Source organism: Castor canadensis, chromosome 2 (assembly GCF_047511655.1).
Source record: "Castor canadensis chromosome 2, mCasCan1.hap1v2, whole genome shotgun sequence".
Classification (NCBI taxonomy): domain Eukaryota; kingdom Metazoa; phylum Chordata; class Mammalia; order Rodentia; family Castoridae; genus Castor; species Castor canadensis.
Genome location: NC_133387.1, coordinates 88,085,298 through 88,110,709, shown reverse-complemented (window position 1 = coordinate 88,110,709; position 25,412 = coordinate 88,085,298). Strand labels below are relative to the sequence as shown.

Below are 25,412 nucleotides of genomic sequence, written 5' to 3'. Positions count from 1 at the left end.
GTGATCTGACATGATCAAAGGGTGCCAGCTCTTTGATTAGAAACAAAAGAGCCAGCAGAAGATATCCTTGGAAACGTCTGAACTGGCATCCATCTAGTGGAGGAATGGGAGGTGGGGGAGAGAACAAGGAGACAGCAACAGACACATCACTGTATTAACAGTAATCCAGAGCACCAGGGACACAGTGGAGACACTTGGTTCCTGGATGACTCACATTCTACTTTGAGGGCAGAAGAGTTGTGCCCAGGGTTTAGAAAGCTGGATAAAAATCTAATTAACTAGTCATGAACAATGCACTAATTGCTCTGTCCAGCCTCAGTAGAGGAGACCTGCTGCTCCCCCTCATTCTTCAGTGGAAGCTGGGAGGCACAGCCTTGAGGGAACACAGGAAGGGAGGCATTTGTCTAGTGGAGGCAGAGCTAACCTTGTGAACCAGACACAGAGAGTGAGGCTCTATGGACTCATGTGAGGAGATCAGGACCTGGCAGTAGAAAAAAAGATAAATGTGAAAATAAAATGGGAAAAGAACGAGCCACCAATGTATTGCCCGTAAGTTATTAGTATGGACTGAAATGTAACTTATGACAGGATTACTAGTGTCCTGTCCAGGATGGACTTAACCTATAGATTTTTTTTCCCTGTGGGCTTCCCTTGTGACCATTTTGCCTTCTCATTCTTACTCTATCAATTTTTGGTATTTAAAAAAGTAACGGCTTTAATGAGATATAATTCACATATCCTACAATTCACCTGCTTAAGGTGAGCAGTTCCGTGATGGTAAGTGCAACCATTACCACAAACAAATTTAGAACAATTTCATTACTCTAGAAAGAAACTCATCTCCGTTAGCAGTCACTCCCTATTTTCCTCCAACCTTCTCAGCCCCAGGAAATAGCTAATCGACTTTCTGTTTCTACGGTTTGTCTATCCTCAAGTGGCAGCGTATCATATTCGGTCTTGCACTTAGCATGTTTTCCACGCTCATTCCTTCTGGAACATGTAAATTACATGACTTGTAAAAAAATTTCTGTGTTGCTCTCCATGCTGCACTCTAGGACTTACAATTCTTACATGTCTACTATTTACTTTAGAAGTGTACTTATGAACCACAAATCAAATAACAACGTTCTGATTCAGAAAAGACGATGTGATTTTATTGGGAGTCTGTTGCTACTACGAGTTTAAAAAAAAAACTAATTTTCTGAAAACCACTGAAGGCATGTGGCTAATGTGAATGGGTGATGGGGTCCTTACAGAACTTATTTGCATACAAGACATAGAGGAGGGGCTGCAGGCCACTCCCATGATAGACATATTCATTCACCAGCATCTAGCTGCTGAGTGCCTGCTGCATGGCAGACACTGTGTGAGGCACTGGTGATCCAGCACTGAACAAAACAGATAAAAATAGCCACCTTCATGAAACATGTATTTTCATGATACTTGATAAAATTATTTTTAAAAAAGGAAAGTGAGGGAATAAGCAGAAAGTTCAGGATAGAGGTTACCTTTGGAGAGAGGGAACAAAAAAAGATGGGGAAGAGAAGGGAAAAGAATACAAAGAAGATTAGAGAGTAGGTGATGTTCATAAGTCTTCCTTATGGTGTTGCCATGTTTTGTAACTTGCATGTCTATTACAGACATTCTTTTGCATCTACAGATGGTCCTGGACTGACGATTTCTTGACGTTATGAAGGTGCAAAAGCAATGCAAATTCAGTCAATATCGCACTTCAAATTTTGATATTTTCCTGGGCTAGCAATGTATAGTCCATACTCTCTGGGAATATCAGGCAGCAACAGCAAGCCATAGTTCCCAGCCAACCATGTGATCATGGTGGGGATGAACGGACAACAACATTCTATAGTGTTCCCATGTTGTTAAGCTATGATGGTCAGTAGGTTAGGGTATCAGATGCATTTATACCTTACAATATTTTAAAATTCACAATGAGTTTATTTGGATGTAACCCTAGCATAAATTGAGGAGGGTCTGTACTGAATATTAAGTAAAATTTCATTTAAAATCAAGTCACTCCTCTGGATGGAAAAGTATAAACAGTGGTGTACCCTAGAACTGACCAAACTAAGTAAAAACATTGTTGGGAATGTGGCATGGCCATTGGCCTCTTACTCAGGGTATAGAAATTATAAGCTGGCTCTGTTCCACTTCAAGGCTTTGAAAGGCTGTCAAAGAAGAGCAAGATAATTCATTTAAGAGAAACTTGGGGAGATATCTTGTAAGATCATAAACTCTCAGTGATCACTTGTCACCCAAGAAAGGAACCTGTGAAGCATCTTAGTAGAATCTGAAATTCTTAGGACAAAAGAGTTTTTTTTTCCACAAATTTTCAACTTTCAAATTTCTGTCACAGACATTTATAAATTTGATTCTCACACTAGTATTATTGGCCCATTTTATGGATGAGAAAATGGAAACTAAGAGAGGTCCAGATTAACAGAGCCAGTTGGTGCTAGAGCTTGGACCAGATCCCTGACTTTTGAGCTTGTCACACAATGCCACACTTAAAGTCCATGGTTCAAATGGGCCCATGTTTATTTACAAAACCCAAGAGTGGATATTAAAAACAAGTTTCAGAGAGTTAAATTTAGAGTCATAGGAAGAAATGCCAATCTACTCTATGGGTAGAAAATGGATGGAATTCATTACTATAAGAAGGAACACAGCTGAAACTCCAGATGGATTCAGACATGTTTCCAGGAACTCCTGAATGACAGATTTACACTTAGCTATTTATGAAAGGAAGATAACTGCAGGGCATCTCTACACTAAAAGGCTGCTGTGCATTTTTACAAAATACCCTAAGTGTTGTCACAGGGGTTAGAAGACAGAACCAAATGATGATGTGGCTTCTTAAGCGTAATTGCCTAGGATTTGCTGTGGTTGTTCCTAATCTTAATCTGATGTTAATTATTTCAGCAGGGTTTGCAAAGCCTCTGTCAAATGCTTTTTTTTCCCTGAGGAATTCATATTTAGAAAAAAAAAAACATGTGGTTCAGTTTGGCCACACAAAACAAGCATAGGACTCTCATGTGGACAAAGTTCAATCGTCAGGTATAGTAACATCACAGAGAAAAAAACACTTCAATGCCCTGGTCACTGAGAACTTTCAGACGCAGTCATTGATCATGAGAGAGGTGGCAGAGAGGACACTGGACTTGAACCAACTGGGCCCCCAACCAGAAAGTAACTGCTCAAAGTACACATTACAGCACTCTCTTTGCATATCAAACCAGCAAAATTGTATTATTTACCTAATAAACTTGGTTTAACATTCTCAGGGCTGTCTGGGAGGACAAGCACTGTAAAACAAAATGGCTAATTTTTCTATAATAAAGTAAATTTGAATGAGCAACTTAAGTCAGTATTAGGCAGCCAAATTACATGTATTAATATCTATACATCATTAGCATAATCCCAAGTGAGTTCTTTCATTACTAAAAGTAATACTAGGCTTGACTTTGCATTTCCCTTTGGTATTAACTTGTACATGATATAAATTTGGTTAGAAATAACTTTTGTTTGAAATATAATCCACTTCCCTTCTCTGTCTACACACTTACAACACACACACACACACACACACACACACACACTTATTCATGAATGTGCTTGTGTGTGTACATCCACATAGAGATTCATGGCAGGATGCTTCAGTTCAAAGGCTATTAGAATTTTCTACACAGACAGAGAGAAAAAGGATGCACTTGTTTCCTCAGCCTCTCTTTCCAACTTCATAACATTGCAGGCTTTCTTTGGAAGGAAGGCCGTGAATAAATCTAACAAGTAGATACCTAAAGTCCAGAATTCTAGTGAACCAAAAAAAAAAAAAAAAACAAACAAAAAGCAAAACCTGTCTAAATAAGAATCAGACTAATGTCCCAACCTATCCTTCACTATGGTACTTGACTTCAAAAATCAATGTACAGACTCAGAAAAATTAATGATATCTCTCAATGTCTAGTATTTAATATCAGGGCTAAGATTTGGGGCTCAACTGCCTGGGTGGACGGACTCAGGCCCATTTTCTGGCTTGGAAATGTTCAGAGCTTTGCACACCCATGGGAGCCACTGGGCATGAGTCAGCAAGTTATGTACGACAGATTCTGTGATGAAGGTTGGGACACTCTCCCTGTATCCGTCCAGACCAGAGCTATCTAATTAAAAGATAATGTGAGCCCCATATATAATTTCAAATATTCTAGTAGATATATTGAATATTTTTAAATAAACAAGTGAAATTAATTTTAAATGTATTTTATTTAACCTAAATATTATCACTTCAACATATACTCAATATTCTAAAAACTATTAACAGGATAGTTTGCATTTTATGTTTGTAAGGTCTTTGAACTCTGGTGTGTATTTTACACTGATGGCACATCTCAATTCAGACTTGCCATATTTCAAGGGCCAATAACCATATATGGTTGCCATATTGGACAGGTTAAGTCTAAGTCTTGAGACTCAGGGCCTTATCGGTCAATGCTGTAGCTGCAGATATAGATGGTGTAAGAAAGTTATCTCCAGTGCCATTCCCTTCCTTCCTATTTCTGGGTCGTTCTAACATTATCTCTTGAGTTTATTCCTTGGAAGCAAAATCATTTAACAAAAGGCATTTTACATTGCTAGTGGGGGCATTATCTGATATAACAAGGAAGTGCTAGGCTGCATTTCCAACTCAACCAGTGCTATAGGTACAGAGGGCAACGATGGCCGTGATGAAATCCAGGGACAGGTCCCTCACAGAGAAAAGGATTGCATAATATTATCACTCAAGTGATTCTATGATTCATATTTTCCTAAATCTATGATTTAAGTTAATGTCAATAAAGAACAAGCCATGCTCACAGTCTTCTGGTTATTAGTTTCTGACTCCAATGGCCTCAACATCCACCTCTTTTTTGACAATTGTTGACACTTCAAAGATACTTTCCACCCTTCTACTCTTGTTATAGTTGAAGATACTAACTGAAGTTCAAGAAGAATGGCATCTTTTTTTTAAGAGCTGTCATATTCTTGCATCTTATTTTCATCCATTTCTTTCCAATTACATACATGAGCTTAAAAGTCCAAAAGCTAACTTGATTTTCCAAAAAACCAATGCATTTGCATTGCCCTGTTAAGTGGGCCTTTTGCAGAAGCAAAATATTTCTAGCCAAACAGCTTGCCAATGGCCAGGCTGGTAGAAAATCTCTTTTAAATAACATGGCTTGGATATGCCACTAGCAACCTCAGGCCACACATTCACAATTTTCCTATTTCTTTATGATGTTTTGGAAGAGATACAATTATAAGATCCAAATTTTTTCTGAACATTTTTTCCTCTTTGAGGGTGAAATTAAAACTCACTGGTGATTTATTTTAAAAAGAAATTGAGTTATCATTAGGGAAATGACAGACCTTTTTTTTTTTTTAAAGAAAACTCAAACCCCAGGACTAAAGGAGTTTTATAGACATTTTAATTATTCTTCCCAACATCATTCTCCAGTCATCATTCCATAGTTTCCCTCAAAGTTAGAAAGAAACTACCCTTTTAAAAACTCAATTAGCGAAATATAACCCAAAGAGCAAACACAGAAATGACAGAGCACTTGATCAAATTTCTATCTTTAGCTTATTAATCTTTATTAGTTAGGTCACTGTCTTAGAGCTATACCAGTGCTATCTAATAGAATTTGCTGCTCAGTGATATAAAGTGTACTGATTCTGTTTGGCCCAATATGGTAGCCACTAGCCACGTTTGCTTTTGAGAACTCTAGCTGTCCCTAGAGAAACTGAGGAACTGAATTTTTATTGAAATTGAAGAAGTCACACACAGCTAGCGATCACCATTGTGGACAGCAGATCTGTATGCAGTTGGGGCAGGCCTGAGTCATGTAAATCTCTGTCCCTTCATATACACATCAGCCTTGAAATACACGGCCCACTTAGAATAAAAAACACTTCATGACTTCTTTTTTGAGAGAATTAAGTAATTCAATAGAACAGTTCCATAAAGCCAGACAGAAAAAAACAGTTCTGCAAGAAATTATCTAAGGTAATATTACTCTTTGGGATGAGCCAGGAAGGAAGTAAGGATCAAAGTTTTGGGAGTTTGGGTTGTAGATGACAATTCTAGCTCTAGTTCCACCATGGCCCAGCTGAGGGGACTGAACAATCCTGAATTCCTTGGGCTCTGATCTTCTTCCTTATAATAATTTTAGGAACTGATAAGCAACCTCCAAGATCCTGCCTTACTCTAAACCTAATCACTCTAGCTCATATTTACCAGGGGATGGAGGGAACTTAGATATCGGTTGGTTTAAAATAATACTTTAAACCAACTGCAATACTGTAAAGGACGAGGTTGGGCAACTTTCACAGGACTAACTCTTGTCACTCTTGCACTTGATGCTGTTCTTAGACTATACAGTCCAGACTAAATTCAATGAAGGTATGTAATTGCTTATAAATGAGGAGGAAAGTAGGTTATTTGCAGAAGCACTTGGTGGCTAGCTCTCCCTGGATGCACAGCAGGAAGTTTTCTCCCACCTGGCAATGCTCATATCTCAGGACTTGAGCCTCAGGCCCCAGTGGACAGTCACAGAAGTCCCTGGCAGAGCTGACTGCCTATGGGGACAGCACATTCCTAAGAGGCTGGTTTCCCCTAGCCACAGAGACTTTAAATAAACTTCTCCATTTGTTAGTAACTTTGAGAATCATCATTGTATCTATCACACTGACCAGACTGTGCTGGAGACACAAACAACCATCTCAACCCTCTGACCTGAATCCATGTGAGAGACAGAATATCAGTTTCCTTCCTACTTACCAAATGGAAGGAGAAGGAGGAAGATTCCCAAGGGAAAACCAAATGTGGATTTTCTATAGCAGTATTGTGAAAGCATAGGTCTAAATGCAAATCTTACAAACACAACAGGTAAGAAAAGAAAGAGAGAGAAGAAAAGAAGGAAGAGGGGGAGGAAGGAAGGGAGGGAAGTAGGGAAAGAAGAAGGAAGGGAAGGAAGAAGGGACGGAAGGAAAAAAGAAGGAAAGAGGAAAGGAGGAAAGGAAGGAAGGAAGGAAAGAGGAAGTAGGGAAGAAATGTAGAGAAAGCTATCTATTTTGAAAATTAAATATAATTTCAGAAGCCATTAAATGCAAATACATTCATAAAAGACAAACGATTGGTAGATGATAGGTGGATGCTATTCATCTTTTGCCTATCTAACACTAGATCCATATTTTTTCTTTGTGCCTATCTTGGCAGGAATCTTGATCTTCTGGCAGAAATCTCTTTTCCAAAACATACCTGCTCATGTATAGGTTTTCCAAACCAAATGTCCACTTAATTTCACCATTGTTCATGAGTGGAAGACCTTGCTGAGCAGCAGATAGTCCCCAGCAGGGCTGATATTTGGGCCAGGCCCCAGGTGGCAGCTCAGAGAACACACTGTTCAGTAATGTCACACAGACTGGCCTAGGGAAATACCTGGTGTTCCCATCCCTCAAAAGATGAACAAATGAGAGTCTTCCACACTCTTTGTGCAGTTAGTGGGAGGAGCTGGCATTATACCAAATACCCAAATCAGTGGGCCCCTTGACAATATGCGATATTGCTACTCAGCTTTCCATCACGGTGAAAAAATACCTGAGATAAAGGAACCTAAAAGAGGGAAGACTTATTTTGGCTCATGGTTTCAATCCATGATTGGCTTGGTCATGTTACTTTTGTGTCTGTAGCTAGGTAGAACATTTTGGCAGTGAGCACATTCCAGAGAAAGGCTGTTCACCTCTTGGTGGCCAGGAGGCAATGAGAGAGAAGGGGTCGGGGTCAGGGTCACTCTTCCAAGGGCACACCTGCAAGGACCTAACTTCCTTTACTAGGCCCTACCTCCTAAAGATTACACCTCCCAATAGTACCACATGGCCTATGGGGAACAATCAAGATCCAAACTATAATAGATATGCTTAAGAAGAGTGTCCTTAACCCCTCTGATTCTGTATCACTAGTTCATCTGAATTCCAACAAATGGACGAGGGCCAATAAGTTCAAATGAGGTATGGAAAGGCCACCAGAAAAACAAGGACCAATGCTCCTTATCTGAGTGGATCATTTCTGTCTCAGGGTTATTTTAGCCTTGGAATATTTTTGTGATATTTTTCCATAGCAAATTTTTTGTATGCGATTTAAAATAAAACAGGTAATCAAACCTAGCTGCCAATCTAGGTGATTGTGAAATTTCATTACCAGCAGTTATCATTAAAACAAAGGCTCAGCAATTTCTACACATAACTGAATATTCTAGAAGAAAATTTCTGAAGAATCCTAAGGTCCAAAAAAGAAAAGACTTCTCCATGTGAATGTCAGTTTCAGTAACAATATCCTGTTTTGTCATATTGGATCCATGGAGTTTCTAATTACACATACGTAAGTCTTGCCAGAATTACTACAGTTCAATTTTGCCTTCTGCATCTAGGAATATGGAGGACTTGTTGCGTATGTCACTGGTCACAACCCCCCTGATAATGATAAATCCTATTTATCATTATCAAGAACAGTGTGAAAGCACAAAATAGCATTACCTACCCTGGCCCACAATACTGCTGTAGAAAATACAGGTAAATAAACCTCAATCCATTCAGGAATGTTCTATTCCCAATAATGACTCTGCACGTGATACCGATTCTTACCTTTTTCCATTTGCATTTAATTTTAAAAGTCTATATCAACTTCATTTTTATAATACCATGTGCTATGTTTTTCAAAATCTTAACTTCTTATCCAGGGAAGTCTCTTTAATGTTTGATATTCCACCTTGTTCAGTTATTGGAAAATATCTCATTTATTTATTACTTTGCTTGGGTTGATTTTCTTTTCTTGACAGTGAAATTATCCATTTGGCAATCAATGAAAAGTTCTCATTTCAATTATAAAAGCAAATGTAACCCATGATTATTAAAATAAAACTGTTTCACAAATCAGTCTTTGTTTATTTTTGAATATAACCAAGTACTACAGGCTAGATTAAAAGCTTAAGGGTAAACTTCCTGTCAATCTAGGTGATTGTGAAATTTCATTAGCAGCAGTTAGCATTAAATCAAAGGCACAGCAATTTCTTTTATTCTGGAAGAAAATTTCTGAAGAGTTCTCAGAAAATGTATTTTTTAAATTAACGCTAACCTGATTATTTCATTTGTTATGTCTCAGTTGGAAACACGGAATATATGGCATACTTGGCCGTTTGTAGTTAAACAGCAGCGAGTGAGAATCTATTCTCAGAAAAATCAGAAAACTCTGAGCTTGCTGCTGAGAGAGTTATGGCAGCTTTGCTTTTTGTGCAGACACAGCCAAACCTAAATCTCCCACAGCTATTCCTCTCAGAGAGGTGTAGCCATGTTGAGCCCCTCTCCCTATGCAATCAACTGTCCAAATATGTCATAGGTTTTCAGAACTGTTCCATCCAACCCACTGCTCCCTGAAGAGAAACAAACCCTCCTGCATTAGCAACAGCAATGAGTGATACTGCAACCCTGTCCCTGCTGCTGCTGTTTATGAGCCTATAAGCATGACTGTTCCGAGACTAGTACTCACCAGGGAACAGGATGAACAGCCCCAAGAGAGGCAAAAGAAAGCCATGAACTCCCCCTTCTCTAGGCTCTTGCCTAAGTTACTGGTTGAGGGAAAGGTAGAGAGGCCTTTCCCTTTACCTGCATTCTGGAAAATCCTACTCATCCCTGAAGGCCCAGCTCATATGTCATCCCCTACTGGCAACTCCAAACTGAAGCAATTTCCCTTCCTCCTTCACTCAATTCATTTGATCAAACTGAATGGGTTTGCTCTTCCTCCATCTCTGATGCTGTTTATGGGGAAGGATCTCGATTCATCGATCTAATCCAAACACTAAGAACTACACCTCATCCCTGGAAGACACTCAATAAAGGCTTGTTTAATAGAACCCAAAATGAAGATCAAATTGGCATGCAATGGAAGAAGCAGATTTTCTGTGTATTGGGTCTATTTTCTGAACCTGAGGTTTGAGCCTGTGGGCAGATTTTTCATTCCTCAGAGAAGAAAAGTTGTTCTGCACCAAACACTTATTAAATACTAGCCCCTGTACTAAATGATCTGCATACATTATCTCACTGAACCCCACAACACTCCTATGAAGATCTTACTACCATCATTCCTTATTTACAGATGAGGAAATTGAGACAGAGAAATTAAGTAACTTACCCCAAGATACCCAGCTAGACAATGGTGGAGCCAGAATTCAAATACAATGCTTCCAGAACTTCAAAGCTAGAAGGAATCCTAGAATTATCTTTCTCACTTAACTCCCTGTATGCTGAGGGTTATAACTTATTGCCTTCCACATAGTAGGGCCTTGAAAATGGTGATTAATGGGTTGATGGAGTGCCCTAGTTTCTCAGACTCTGGCCGGCCTTTGCCTAAGAGAACCCAGCTGCCACAACAACAGGCTCTATTCTTTCCTGCTCAACACTTCTCACAGGTGTGAATTGCTTGTATCATCTGAATTATTCATGACCCATACAATGGTAAGTGTGCTTAAAAAGAACTCTAATTCCATATTTTTCAAGACAAAGTGCCTGATGAATTGGTGAACTAAGCAATATAAGCTCACAGACCAGGTTGCTTTACACCAAATAATATATCAGTTGAATTTCAGTTTTCATGCAATTTCCCAGTTCCCGATAGGATTAAAATAGTGGTACATAAAGCAGGAAAGAGAGCCATCATAAGCATCTCGACCCTATCTGCGAAGCAATTACCATCATCTAAAGCTTCTACTGGGCTGCGTTGAAGCAGCAAATTCTTGCCAGGGCTGAGTTAGGATTTTCAATCAGCTTTCTTAAGCTCTATCTAGATCTGAAAATTTAGATGCCACAGCATCTGTAACTTATGCCACCAGGAAATCATGATAATACTGCTTCCTTGTCCTTTCTCCATTCTTCTTTCCCTTTGCCACTTCTCCCCACCAGTTCATTGAGTGGGTAGTTTTCTGAGAAGGATACTGATAGACAGCCTAATAGGAAGCCAACATCACTGCATTTTAAATTCAATGCTAGTCAACCAAAATGAATTGAAAAGCAGCAGCAGTGGTTTGAGGGTACTAAAAATAAGCTGTAGCATTGCTGAGTTCTCAGAATTAAAACCACAGGCGGTCAACTTGTTGCTGCTCTTAATAAGATATGACTGTTCTGCCCCATTGGCTGCTACTTCAAGAAACTTGAACTATATGGTACACCTAAAAATACTATTTATTTATTTTTTAATTAGTTGGCAGTGATCAAGAAAAGGAAGTGTCATTTCTCTGGAACTAAACCTGCCAGAAATGATAGCAGATGGCTTTCAAGCCATGACCTTGTACCACATTACATTTGTACCTTAGTCAAATTCACCTTGCATTTATGATTTAATTAGTTATACATCTATTGATGTGGTTCCCTTTATGACTGGCTTGCTGTCCAATGCCGCCAAAAAGGTATTCTTCCTTTAGAGTTTAATTTTTGATTAATAACAAAAAAGGAACACAGGACACAATACAATATTAATATATTGAGCCTTTCCACTAGGGCTCCAAGAGCATCTTGACCCTTGATTTGTGTATACTGTACTAAATGTCTTACTGGCCATCGCTTCAGGGTTTGTTATTAAAACTTTCAATGATCAGAGAGGTAAAGGAATTCTGCCCAATGCATCATTCTGATTAGAAACCTGTCATTCTTAGAAACCAGTGGGGCTACTCCTATTGATTACTTACTCCTTCAGATTCATTATCAATGTGTTTCTCTTCAATTTGGCCCGCTGATAGAAAAGCTGGAAGAAGCCCTCCTTTTGCCCAGCCACACTTAAATGTATGACTTGAAAGTAAAATTACAGAGTATTGTAAGGAAATGTCTGAGCAGCCACATAGGAAAATCACACACACACACACACACACACACACACACACACGTAAACATACCAAGAGTCACACAAGCTGGGCTGGACCTCCCTTCCCCTAACCCACTTCAATCAGGACCAGAAAGGCGCAATTTCTTTATCGCTGCTATCTCAAACCTATGCCCCAAGCAAGTGTCTCCACGGAGCTAATTTCTGAAACAAACAAAGAAAACCAAGTGTGCTAGGAGCAAGGGTTTGCTCCCTTTGCTTTGGATTTGGGGATCTAGTGTAGCAGACGAGGCACCGCCAACAGGTCCAGGCACCCAGCTTCGCCCTAACCTTCCCTGCCCCGCCTGCCCAGCTCCAGCTGAGCCGGAAAGTGCAAGCCTGCCCTGCTCCTTTCGCCGCTTGCCTCCTGCGCTCCAAACCCCAGAAATCCGCACATTTAAAGGGCGCCACCGCTCTCCCACCTCTGCGCTGTGAGCTGTCAGGCGCGTAGGTGCTCCGGACAGCGAGGTGTTGGCAAACCAAACAAGTGTCACCCCGGACGCCTGCCCCCCACCCCACTCCCAGAGAGCGGGCGGGACGGCCACAGGTAGGTTCTCTGCATCCCGGGGTGCAGGACGAGGAGGACAGGAGGCGATCCGCAGCGCAGCCACCGCACCCGACGTGCTGAAACTCACCAGAGGACACGGAAGAGCCGGACAAGCTGGAGTTGCTGGACGCTGCCATCTCCGTGCGCCCCGCGCGTCGCTGCTCGCTCAGCCCCTGTGCGGGCGCCGCCGCCGCTGCCCTCGCCCGGCCGCTCGCAGCCTCCGCGGCCCCCAGCCCATGGCAAAGTCCTGGGGACGCGCAGAAAGCACCAGCCTCCGGACTCTGCCTGCACTTCCTGCTCCACCAGATGACGCGCTGCTGCCGCCGCTATTTATTTGTGGTTTCCGTCCCTCTCCGCGCCTCTGCACGCTTTTCTCCGGGTGTCCGGGGGTAGGTGGCAGCGGACGGAGGCCGAGGGGCTGTCAGGACAAGCTGATGGGGGCTCCAGCCGGAGCCCCACAGCCGTCCGCACCCCAGTGCGCGAATGGGACCAGGGCGCCGGGGCGTCCCCTAACCGCCCCTCCAACTCCCCCCGCAACCTTCCCTGGGATCCCGCCTCTGTGGCCGCACTTCGAGGAGCCAGGGCAAAGGCGGCGGGAGACAGACAGACAGAGCGACCTCCCCCTTCTCCCTCCGCCCTAACTCCACTCGCGCGCACACAAAGGAAGCAGAGGAGACGCCAGCGCTCGGGGGCTGGTTCAGCTACCGCGGGCTTGACAGCTCCTGTGACTGGGGCTGGAGGGGACGCTGCTGACTGCAGGGTGGGGGCACACTCCACTGGGAGCGGGCCCCAAGGTGCTAGGGAGACCGCTGGGGGGCGCGGGCCGTGCCCGGCTCCCAAGCACAGTGAAGCTCCTAGGGTTTGCAGCGGATGGGGAGTTCCTTGGGGGTGGGGGGAGGTGACAGGCATCGCCGCGCCCGCTGGGCTCTGAAGCCAGGAGACAGAAGGGGTGAGAAATTCAAAGGGCAAAGCTGGGATCACCAAGGACACAGTGCTAGGCAGAAGGGGGTCTGGATGCCAGGCAGGCTGTGGAGCGCCCCTTCCACTCCCCTCCAAATTGTCCTTTGTTGCTCTGGAGCTGATGGGCCCTGCCCTGAAAGAAGGTGCATTTTCTAAAACACCCCAGAAGTCAAATCCAGCTAAGCCTAAGTACCCCTGCCACTGACAGTGCCCAAGGAGTCCACTTGGCTTCTCAGCCTGGCCTTCAAAGAAATAGAGTCATTGCAAATGTGACATCAGGCCTAACACAAAGCCGGGTGTCAAAAAGAAAGGTTCTCTGCCTTGCAAAGGATCCTCACAAAAGGTGTAAGACTTGGCAGCAGGGCCTACTGTGCCCTGTGAGGTTAAGGAACAGTTTAGGTGTGTGAGAGAAAGTGACTGGGAGAACAAGGTGTGTACCTTCCTCCTGTATTTAAACCTAAATTAATTTCACTGGAAGGAAATATCATGCAGATTTTTTTAAGTCGGTTTCACGCTCCCAGCAGGGTAATCGGTTCTTTCACTCCTGAAGCAACAGAAAACTGTGAAATTTGAACAGAATTGTTAGATCAAAGGAAAAAGCAAACATTAAAGGAATGAAAAGTACTCTCATTATATAGCAAAATGGAAAGTGTTCACATTGGGGGTAGTTCAATTTAGAAAAACATTGTTAAAAGGACATAGTCCATTTAAAAATTACCCGGAGTGACACATGAGGCAGCCAGGTCTTGGGGGGCAAGGAAGGAATCCACATCAAGCACCTAATGTAGAAGGAATAATAAACGCTACATAGTCACAATATGCACTCACATCACATTTTCTAGTTGATTTCAATCATTTTTAAAATTCCCCCCAGCATGCCATTGCAGTGTGACTTCCCAATATTTTTTAAATTATGGCTTGTTGAGGAGTTAAAGGTTTGTGAGTCATCTCCAGACACATTGCCCTGTATTTTCATCTGCATGGACCTTGACCCAGCCCTACCGGCTACAAGGAGATCCAAGCACCACTGAGTACCTCTACCCCCATTCATTTTTCTTCCTTTTTTGTACAATGCAGCCTGACACAGCCTCATTTGGAGGTTTTAGGGGCACAGGCCCATCATGCCCTTGACCTAGCAGAATGGAATGTCCTGTTTCCCCATCAAAGCAGCATTTACTTGTTTGACTAGTAATCTACCTATCTCTCGTCAGATGGTAGGCTTAGCTGTGTCACCTAACAGAATTGTTACCATCTGGTCTTTGAAGAAGACAACAGGTGGGTTCAGCCTCTGGTTTTTGCCCAACTTATTAGCTATGAGATCTTGAGCAAATTATTTAGATTCAGTGAGTCTCACCAAGAACAAAAGTACTGATAATATAGAGTGTCATGAAGATTAAACAAGATGATATTTGTGAGACCTCAATGAACTTGACACAAAATTTCTACTCCAGAAGTGAGTGCATATTGTTCACTGAAAGACAGAATCTATGGTGTGAATAATTTTTGCTTCCTTCACTGCACCCAACATTTTTCCCTTTTTTGTCCCAATTGAGTTTCATTATCCATTAATTTCATCATTCTGAAGTCTCAGAGAAGAATGTCAGATTCTATTTCTGTAGTTCAGATGACAATATTTGCCTTCATAGAACTTTGGTTAGTTGAAGAAAGTAAAGCATGGCCCAATAAAATAGGTTATTTTTATGATTCCAACTTAATAGATACAGGGACAGAAGGGGATTTGCTATGAGGGCACCAGTGCCAACTTCCTGGGCTGTACAAAAGTAGAAAAAGATGACAAGGCCCAGCCTATATATAGTAGGAGATGGACAGTAACACTGAAGCTGTTATTTTGAAGAACGAACATAAAGCTCCAGATTCAGAACTGAAATCTGAAAGTTGATGGATCATTTGAATTGTTAAAACATAGCCAGTGAAGACAATGCAGCAGGCAAAGTTGTTCGAGATCATCTTTCTTTGATGCTGAGGCCTAGGGGCTCAGTGCACCTTACAAAATGTTTCATGTCATAAATTAGCAGGCAGAAGCTGAAACAAATTGTTAATATCCTTCTCCACCAGTAGGCTAAGGAACCTGCTGGTGGACTTTCCAAAGCATTTCTCCAAATGAAACGAGAAAGTTAGCGCATGTGTTTTAATCATTTCTGTATGGTATTACCAAATTCCTGATTGCTGGTAGAAAAGGGAATGTTTGAAATCTAATCTAATTCATTAGAATTTCTTTAGATACCTCTACCCTCTTTGTTCAACCATTAAAAGACCTATGGATCAAAGGAGGGTTGTGATCATTTGGTCTACATACAATTAAAAAATTGCCATTTTGTTTTAACTTAACACTCACCTACATTCAAAGCCTTCCAACTTTCCCTTTCCAAGCTTATTTCCTGTTCTTCCCTTCACTTGAGTGACCTTTTCCAACTATGCCCTGGGGTCCTTGACCCTGGCAGCACTGGTGTCTGCAGAGGCTCTCCCTGCTGCCCATCCTACCTATGGGGGAAGTTCACCCAGAATGCACCTTCCTGGCTGTCTTCTCAGATTCTCAAGCCAGAAGCCAGCTCTCCATTCTGTTGAATGCCCCTAATCCTTCAGCACCACCCTGTTGGCAGGTCTCTGTCCTGTCTTGTTCTAATGATATATATTTTTGGCCTGTAGTTCAATAAAAGCTTCCTGGAGACAGGATCTATGCCCAGTCCTTGTATTCTCTACAATGCCCTGCACACCATACAACATCAGTGGATATTTGCAGAATAAATGAGCGAATGAAGGAATAATTAAATTATTCTTATGCACACCAATGTCTTTACACTTCAAATATGTGTAACCTCTAAGCGCCAAGCCAAGCCAGTGAGTAACACATCTGGAGCACAAAAGGAAGTTGGTAGGAATCAAAGGACACTCTCTTAGCTGTGAACCGGAACAACTGAAATGGTGGAAACAAAAGAGTAAAATTTTGATGGCACCAATGCTGGCCATTCTCCCTCTGCCTCCCCGCCACCCCCCATCATTGCCTGTGGCTGTTACAACTCGCATAACTTATTGTTTACAGGGTAGCTCTTACATTACTGTAATCTGTTTATTTTGTTTTAGTGTTCCTTTGAAGTTTAAAAGCAGACCGAGGGTGAATGCACGGTCTGCTCGGAGCTGTGGCATTCTGGGATGTTGCTTAGTGAAGGTCACTCTCGTTCCCTGTGCTAAACACAGAATGAAATATTCCTTACTTTCAAGATTAATCCAGTGGCCAGCATTCACAGGAGAATAGTGGAGCTATCCGTCAAGCAGCTTTAAATATTTTATGGCAAATACTCTACGGTAGCCTGAAAAGTAGCCCTCGTGCCATCAATTTCTCAACGTCAATATACTCTTTGTCGTTGGGAGAACTATTTCCCTTTGCAGGTCAAGCCCTATTTCGAATTCAAACATACCTAGTCCTGTAAGAGAGAAAACACGGGCTCTTCGGAAGTAACCTGAGGCTAACTAAAGGCAGAAGCTGAGAACCCGCGGTTTTCCTGCAATGGCGCGGTGCGGCCCGGTGCGGTGCGGTGCAGTGCGGGGACCGAGCGCAGCGCTCCCGCCGCAGGTAGCAGCCCTGCCTGGGAACAAAGAGAAGTCCACACCTGGGGTGCAGACAAAGGGAGGCTACCCAATTCCCAGCGCACATCGCCGGCTGCTGAGGCCCCCTGGTGGCGACACACGCGCCGCAGGCACAGGTATTCCTGCGTCTGTCCTCTGACTACAGAGGGGTCCAGGGATACGGCTTTAAGTTTCCTGTATGGCCACTTTGTTTGGGATGATCTTATAAACACACACACACACACACGTTAGCTACAACCTAACGAGTCATGGACTAGGCTTTTTTTGCATATTGCACCTTCTGACTTTGTTTTCTGACATTTTAGATTACAAACTCTTTTCTGCCCTCATTGTCTTAGAGAAATCTAGGGTAAAGAGATTTCTAAGTTGTGTTTTCCTGTCCTCTGAGGGGTAGGTCTGGTTTTATGCTTTTTTTTTACTATCGAAATTTGCTTTTATAAAGGCATGGGATGAGTTTATTTGCAGCTAACTATTCATTTATTCATGCATTAATCAACTGACTCAGAAAATGCTTGATCAGCCTCACTGTGTACTAGGCAGGATAGTAGGCCCTGGGAGTAGAGATATGGGGAAAATGACATCCTTGCCCAGGGACCCTTCATCACCATGCCTGCGTTCCTTCCTGAGAACCCTAAACTTCAATTGAGACAAGGCGCTAAACTACAGAAATGATCTTCTGAAGAATTACAGCTATTACCCATGCTGGTGATGGCTTTCTTTTTAGCTGCTTAAAAAAATAAATAAAAATTCCAAAATCAAACCTCAAAGGCTGTTTCTAGGTTATTGGCATTTTCTCAGCCGCAGTTTTGGCTTATTAACCCAGAGAACCAGGCAGATACCATACACATATGTGTCACATCACAACACATTTTGTCTCTCATAGGCTACATACCTGATGGTGATCCCATAAGTTATAATGGAGCTAAAACTTCCCATCACCTGGGGCCATTGTGGCTGTCATAAGGCTTTAGTTCAATCCGTTACTCACAATGATGCCGGTAGAAACAAACCTAGCAGATAAAAGCATGGCACACACAATTATGGACAGCACACAATATTTGATAATGTATTCGTGTACTTGATAATGATAATAATGAACTAGTTTATGTATTTACTATCCTTATCATAATTCCAGAGTACTCCTATGTATACAAATAAAGCTTCCTGTAGAACAATGTGCCTTGTTATTTGGGCAGCAGCCTCAGAGATCTGTGCTTGTCAAGTCTCTGGATTGCATCAAGAGACCGAACAAGTCTGGAGATCGGCCTAGATCATGGAGGTTCACATAAACACATACCACGATGCTCGCATGATGATGAAATCACCCAGCAATACATTTATCAGAATGCTACACATCGCGAAGTACATGGCTGTCCTGTGAAGGTTATTGGCCCTCCCCCCACAAAATCTGAATCAATATTTGTATTTCTTTCCCTGTGACAGCTATAGACTCAGCAACAAAGCAGAAATATCTTTTTTTTTTAAAGAAAGAGGAGTAAATAGACACTGGAGGAAAGGTAACAGACAACATCTGGGCCTATTTTTCAATACACAAAATATATTTGAGTTTTTTAAAATGTCACAGGTTACTTGTAAAGCAAGGATAAAGAAGTGATTCTGGGAAGGTTTAATATGTATCTTTGGAATGAGATCATTTCAGTCCTAGTCTGTTATTAGCTGTGTGATCTTGATCAAGTTACTTAAGCTTAGTTTCTTAATCTTTAGAATGGGGTTAATAATCCCTATTTACAGTTTGTGAGGACTGAATGAAATAATAGTATCTATTGCCTAGTTGGGAGTTGTGGTGTCTTCTGTCCCTTAGGGCAAAATATAGTATGTCCACACATGTTTTTCTGTCTGGAAAGATCATGGTAATTTTCATCTCTACCTACCACTCCCCTCCAATGACTTTGTCTATGTGAGAGATATTAAGACCTATGAGCCAGACCAAGGCTTTGGAGATAAATCTCAGTTCAGATTATGATCCAGCTACATACTGTCTGGTAGCCTCGGGCAAGAGACTTAACTTTCTGATTCTCACTCTCCTCATCTCATGAGTTGGAGATGATAATGTACCTCATCTTAATGTAGAAGAATGTATGCCTGATGATCTTATTAGTGCTCAGTGCCCTGCACAGCAGGCACTTTTCAACTGTAGTTCCCAGGCAGACAGTGGGTATTGCTGGTATCAGGGTCTCTAGGGAGCAATGTGTGTTATCTCTCTCTCTCTGTCTCTGTCTCTGTCTCTCTGTCTCTCTCTCTCTCTTCTCTACACACACACACACACACACACACACACACACACACACACACACACATACACACACTCAGATTTCCGTGCAAGAGTATGCAGATTACTTACACTCCCTGTAAGACAAAGGGGAGGAATCCAACATTTGGCGACTACATTGTTGCTGTGACTGTTATTGCCCCTGTCACGGCTTTCCCTATAACTCTACCTGCAGTGTTGTCGCCATTTACTATGGGTGGAGCCCATGCTTAGCATTCTGTGTTTTCATGTACCCACAACAATCCTGAAGAAAGACTCTCTATTTCTATTTTCTATAAGGCCAGAAAACTCATGTAACATCTTAATCAAAATGCATAAATAACCCTTGCTATAAGATTGTCACCCCTACTTTATTTGATTATGAAAACCAAAAATGAGAGAACATAAGTAATTTATCAAGGTTATTGGCACCAATTTGAACTTAGCTTTGGCTGATTTCTGGCAGAATACACTAAGAAAAAACCCTTTAGTTTTGTTTGAAATTTCTACTTTGGGGGCAAATATTTTCCTATTTGAGTTTTTACTCAGATGTTAAATGAAGTCTTTAAAAGATATTTTATTTCTTTAAATATATATATATATTTTTTTTCACTTGCACCTAAGGCAATACTGTCACTGTCATCTCTGGGAAGGCCAGGCTCTTGGGAGCTCTTAGGACTTGGGCTCTGGACTACAAACCCTGGCAGGAATAGGTTTAGTAATAGGGAGCCAAGAAGCTCTTTGCCCAAGTGAAGGGCTTTCAGAGAACCAAGACTGTAGTAATGAACAACTCCATCCTATCCAGCTCCCAGATGCTTCAAGTTCCTTAGTCAGAACTTTGACTTCCTAAACTTCGCCAGTGCTATGAACACCTGTTATTAATCAGTCACTTTTGGGCGACCTAAAGCATTGAATAAATTAAATATTTTCACCTGAGTCAATGTCCCTATTCCTCCAAAGTTGAATTTTATCCTAGGAGAGCGCCAACACATGTGCAGGACCATTAACGTGCCCACAAATTAGCTGAGGGTCTTGCCAAGGCACAGATTCTGACTCAGCAAGTTTGGGGCCCGTCCCGCTCTCTGTGTTTCTAACAAGCTTGATGCAGCACCTCATTTTGTGGAACAAGGGGTCCAGGGCAAGGTTGCAACTCCCAGTACACATTAGTATCATCCAGTGGGCATTCAGAAATTTCAGTGTCCATATCACATCCCAGAATAATAACTAAGACTCTCTAGGAGTGAGAAGCGCACATCAGTTTAAAAAACAAAACTCCTTGGAAATCCCAACATGCCACTACTGTTTGGAACCTCTGATGGGACAGAGGGGATTCAGGAAGCAGATTACAGAGTTGAAGAGGTTGACTGCGAGTAGCCAGGGCTAATATTGCTTCTTGATTTCACCAGGTCTTTGTCATAAAGAAAGGGCATCAAATTCTTGTCAAGATCTTTTATAAGACTGTGTAACCACAGACGTTATAATGTAGGAAAATAGAATATAATATTAGAACACAAATTTCTTCATCAACAGGGCAGCAATTCTTCCTCAGGGTTTGGTTAACCATGATTTTTAAAATATACTTCTGGATGGATAAACATAAACAATATGCATTTATTTTAGGGCCACTCCCACAAGGGCAGGCAGCTGTCAGGGAGGCAGCTGTTCTCCAGCAAATCCACTCTATCATGTCCCAATCAGAAAGAAGATTAGATATGGGATTTCAGCTCAGATGGGGTTGAAGGGTAATGTTTATGCCAGAGAACTACTTCACGCCACAGCTAGAAAAATTGCCTTGGGGAAAAAAATAACCCTTGACTTCTATGTGTTCTGAATTTATGAAAATGAAACACTCAGCTTGGATAGAAAGAGGTGGCATCCCAGGTGAATGCACCCATACCCACTTCAATCCAATCATGGTGGCAGCAGTGAGGCAAGAAGTGTCTCAGCGGACTCTTCATGCCTGAAGGTTTCATCCATACCACATCAACTCCCATTCCTCAGGACTGAAAATGGAAGGGTGACAAATTAGAACCAAAATGTTTACAGTGGCTAATTCAGGTATGATGGTTAGTTTTATGTCATCTTGACATGTTGGTGCCCAGAGATTAGGTCAAATATTATTCTGGGTATTTCGGTGAGGGTGTTTTGGGATGAGATTACCATTAAATCAGCCAACTGAGTGATACAGATTGCTTTCCCCAATGTGACTGGGCCACATACAATAAGTTGAAGGCCCAAATAAAACAAAAATGCTGACCTGTCTTTGGGAAAAAGAGAAAAATGCTTCCTAACAGTCTTCAGACATCAGCTTTTTTTTTGCCTTCAAATATGAACTGAAACATGGACTCTTCTTGGGATTGGAGTCTGATGGCCTTCAGGCCCGAACTAAACCATGAGTTCAGCATTCCTGGGTGTCCAGCAGGCCAACTCATCCTGCAGATCTAGGACTTACCCACCTCCATAACTGTGTGAGCCAATGGCTTATAATAAATTCTCTCTTTCCCTCTCTCTCTAGATATGTGTGTGTGTGTGTATATATACACACATATACCATGTGGATCCCATATGTATATCCTGTATCTAACTCCTATATATCAGATATCGCATGTATTTCCTATATATATATTTAATATATATACACATATATCTCCTATCTCATGCATATGTATATGTTGTTCACATATATCTTTTCACCATGTGTCTCCTGTTGAGTCTCTCTCTCTCTCTGGAGATCCCTAACCAATATATTGATACATTAGAATAATGTTTGTCTCCTTTTGTATTCTTCCACATTTTCTAACTTTTCTATGAGGATACATAATCATTGATTTTAAAAATATGCTATTAAGAGTTTATCATGAGCAGCAGAAAGATCATGTTCTCTTATACCACAGTACCTGTGCTGTTTCTTAAACTTCAGAGTCCATAAATATGACTTGGAGAGCCATTAGCATTGATTCCTGGGTAGTCTCCAGCCCCAGAGTTGCTGATTCAGGAGATCTGGGGGTGAAGTGAGGGTCTGCATTCCTGACAAGCTGGGAGGTGATACTGGCCCTGCTAGTGACAAGGTCTAGGATCACTATAATAATGATCACAGACCCTTTCTAGGGAATTGTTATTTAATCTCTTCCTGTATTTATGCTACCAGTTCAGCACTTCAATAAATTCTGCCATGTTTTGCCCTTGTCTTCCTACCTGGATCTCAGGGATTAGGAAAACTCAGGAGGGCAGCAATGAGGTGTCCCTATCCTAAGAACCTTTCCCTACAATAGAATTCTAAAAATGTTTACAGAATGCAACTGTTGATCTTTTTTCTGGTTTCCTATCATTTAAAGGCAGCAGACTGTCCTGATTTTCCACTCAGAAGGGCAGAAACAGGAATAATACAATGGGGTGCTGTCTGATACTCTTTTCTGCACTGGCCAACGACTTAAATTTTCTATCAGCTGAGCTCCAATTCTCCTTGGGACAGTTATAAGAACTTTAATGCTTCACACTCTCTTGTGACATGAAAGCTTTGTCTATTGAATGCTAACAATCTCAAGGGACATTGAGTTTACTTAATTTGTATTTCTAGACATGTGAATGTATGTAACTGTGTAGACAAAATTTTTGAATGTTGCACTGATCTTTTTCACTTTCGATCCTAATGTGTGATATTGGATAAAAATACCCTAGGGTTAGACATACGTAACATTGACTAAACTTGTCAAGTAGTGAAATATGATGGTCTAGCAAGACTTATGAAGAATAAGAATGAACAATATTACAATTTTATACATTTTCATTTCACTTTCTACATCCCCATTCTGTTACACTCCATGTGACACACCACCATGACTAGCTTTCATTTCTTAGTGCTGTTGTGATCTTTTTTTATCGTTGTTAGACAGAACACCACAAGATGAATGCGACTCTTTTAAGACATTCAGAATAGAAACCTTCTACCACTAACCTTCCTCTGCTTGTCTATTTTTCAGACTCTATCATTACCTTCTCTTTTGTAGAGAATGTTGTCACTGTCTCATAATAGAAGTTCAGCTCATTTGCATATGCACTTGCATATCTTCATTAAGAGGGAGATGGCAAAATGATTAATGAGTGTTATTTCTCATTTTGCAAAAGGGAGATTGTCTATTTTTCTATTTCATATTCAAAGTACTGAGAGAAAAAGACATAAATAGAAAAGACATTTATACCATTTGTGTTATTTAAAGTATTTTTCTTATAAATTAATTCAGCCTTCTCATAGACATGTTAGAGTTTTAAAAAGAGATAAGTAAAAAATCAATTATACTTCTAGCACCATGAAAAGTACCTTAATACTTTTATTGTCTTTTCCCTTCTGTATAGATTAACAGTTTAGCAGTTTGCTTTTGCATGTTGTATTTTGTGGGAATACCAACATTTGTGTGGGGAAAACTTTGTTAAGATGTATCAAAATGCCTCTCTTGAGGTGTTAAAATTATTACTGTCTACTTTCTTTAATTTTTCTATATTGTACAATTTTTCAACTGAGTACATTTTACTTTATAAACTGGAGACAATAATAAAGCTGCTCAGTTTTGGAATGAACTTATATGACTATTTCCTCACATGTTCTTAACATGATTTTTAATGGCTATTAAAAATTCTATTGCATGAATCTACACTAATTGATTTCATTAGTCCTCTGTTGATTGAAATGTAAGGCATTCACGGTTTTTGCTTTTTACAAATCACACTGGTATAAAAATCCTTGCACATAAATCTATCTGTGCTTTCCTGTTTATTTTCTTGGGTTTTATTGCTATAAACTTGAACAGGTCAATGGCAGGGCCCCCACTGCACAACTCCAGAGGTCCTTAGGTACAATGCATTCCACATAAACCATGCTCCCAGAAGCCCAAGTCCAGAACACAACATGAGCAGTATCTGCTAGCATAGAACGGTGGTGGCAGCCTTCATCAAAGGCTACAAAAATGTTTACAGCCCTTGATAAAAATGGCTGAACTGCCTTCTAGAAAAACTGCTTCAATTTATATTCATTCCAGGACTCACCATATACATCAAAAGTGAGAATTAGAATGCACTTTTAAATTCAAGCTTACTAGAAAAAACAGTATGATTACTGTATGAATTCAGACTTATTTGATTACTAGTGAGATCAAACATTTTGCTTCTGTTTATTAGTCATTTGTATTTTTTCTTTCGCAAAATGATTATTTATATCTTTTGCTAAAATAACAATAAGTACTGAGTCCCTATAATTACATCAAGAGTTGTTTGTATATAATCTTACTCTTTTTAATTACACTGTAAGCAGTCATTTTCATTGTCTCTGTATAACATACTAGAATTCAAGAAGTGTACAGAAGTTAAAGAACTTGCTCAACAACACAGCAAATAACAGGGCCTGGATTTGAACAGAACTCTAACACTGGGATCTGGGATCTTTATCACTAGATAATAATGCTCCTTAATTGATGTGTTAATATTCTTCTTCTTAGTTTGCAATGACTATTTATATACATAGCAATTGTAATCTTTAATTGGTCAAAGTTGTGTTAAAGTTATCTTTACTGACTTAACTTGATATGCTACAGAGACTTGCCTTTCTTCTATCAATCTAGATGACTTCTTTGTACATAAATGTGATTGGCTCTTTATCACATTTTAAAATATTTTAAATTTATTCATGATATTTTTTAAATGCTTGATGCTAAATATTTTCCTTTCTAATTAAAAAAAACTTGGGAAGCAGACTGACTGAATTATTAAGAATAAAACACATATAATCACAACATTATAGTATTTTAAAATGAAATAATCTGCCTGGTTCTTTTTTTTAAATTTTTTAATCATTTATTCACATGTGCACACCTTGTTTGGGCCATTTCTCCACCCTGCCCCCCACCTCCTCCCTTTCCCCCATCCCCCTCACTTCCAGGCAGAAACTGTTCTGCCTTATCTCTAATTTTGTTGAAGAGAAGACATAAGCAGTAATAAGAAAGACAAAGCGTTTTTGCTAGTTAAGGATAGCTGTACAGAGAGATTCCTAGCATTGCTTTCATGTACAAATGTGTTACAAC

General features: G+C 40.8%; 1 protein-coding gene across 2 annotated transcripts in view; it reads right to left on the bottom strand.

Annotated features, from left to right (window-relative positions):
* Positions 1-13,357, bottom strand: part of Chn2 (chimerin 2) — a 288,848-nt gene extending 275,491 nt beyond the window's left edge. Inside the window, exon 1 of one of the 2 annotated variants that reach the window (XM_074065216.1) lies at positions 12,595-13,357. In XM_074065216.1, the coding sequence (XP_073921317.1) occupies positions 12,595-12,643 (49 nt within the window). In that variant the 5' untranslated portion in view covers positions 12,644-13,357. The remainder of the gene's footprint in view (positions 1-12,594) is intronic. The other variant, XM_020157040.2, reaches the window with a different exon arrangement.
* Positions 13,358-25,412: the final 12,055 nt, after the last annotated feature.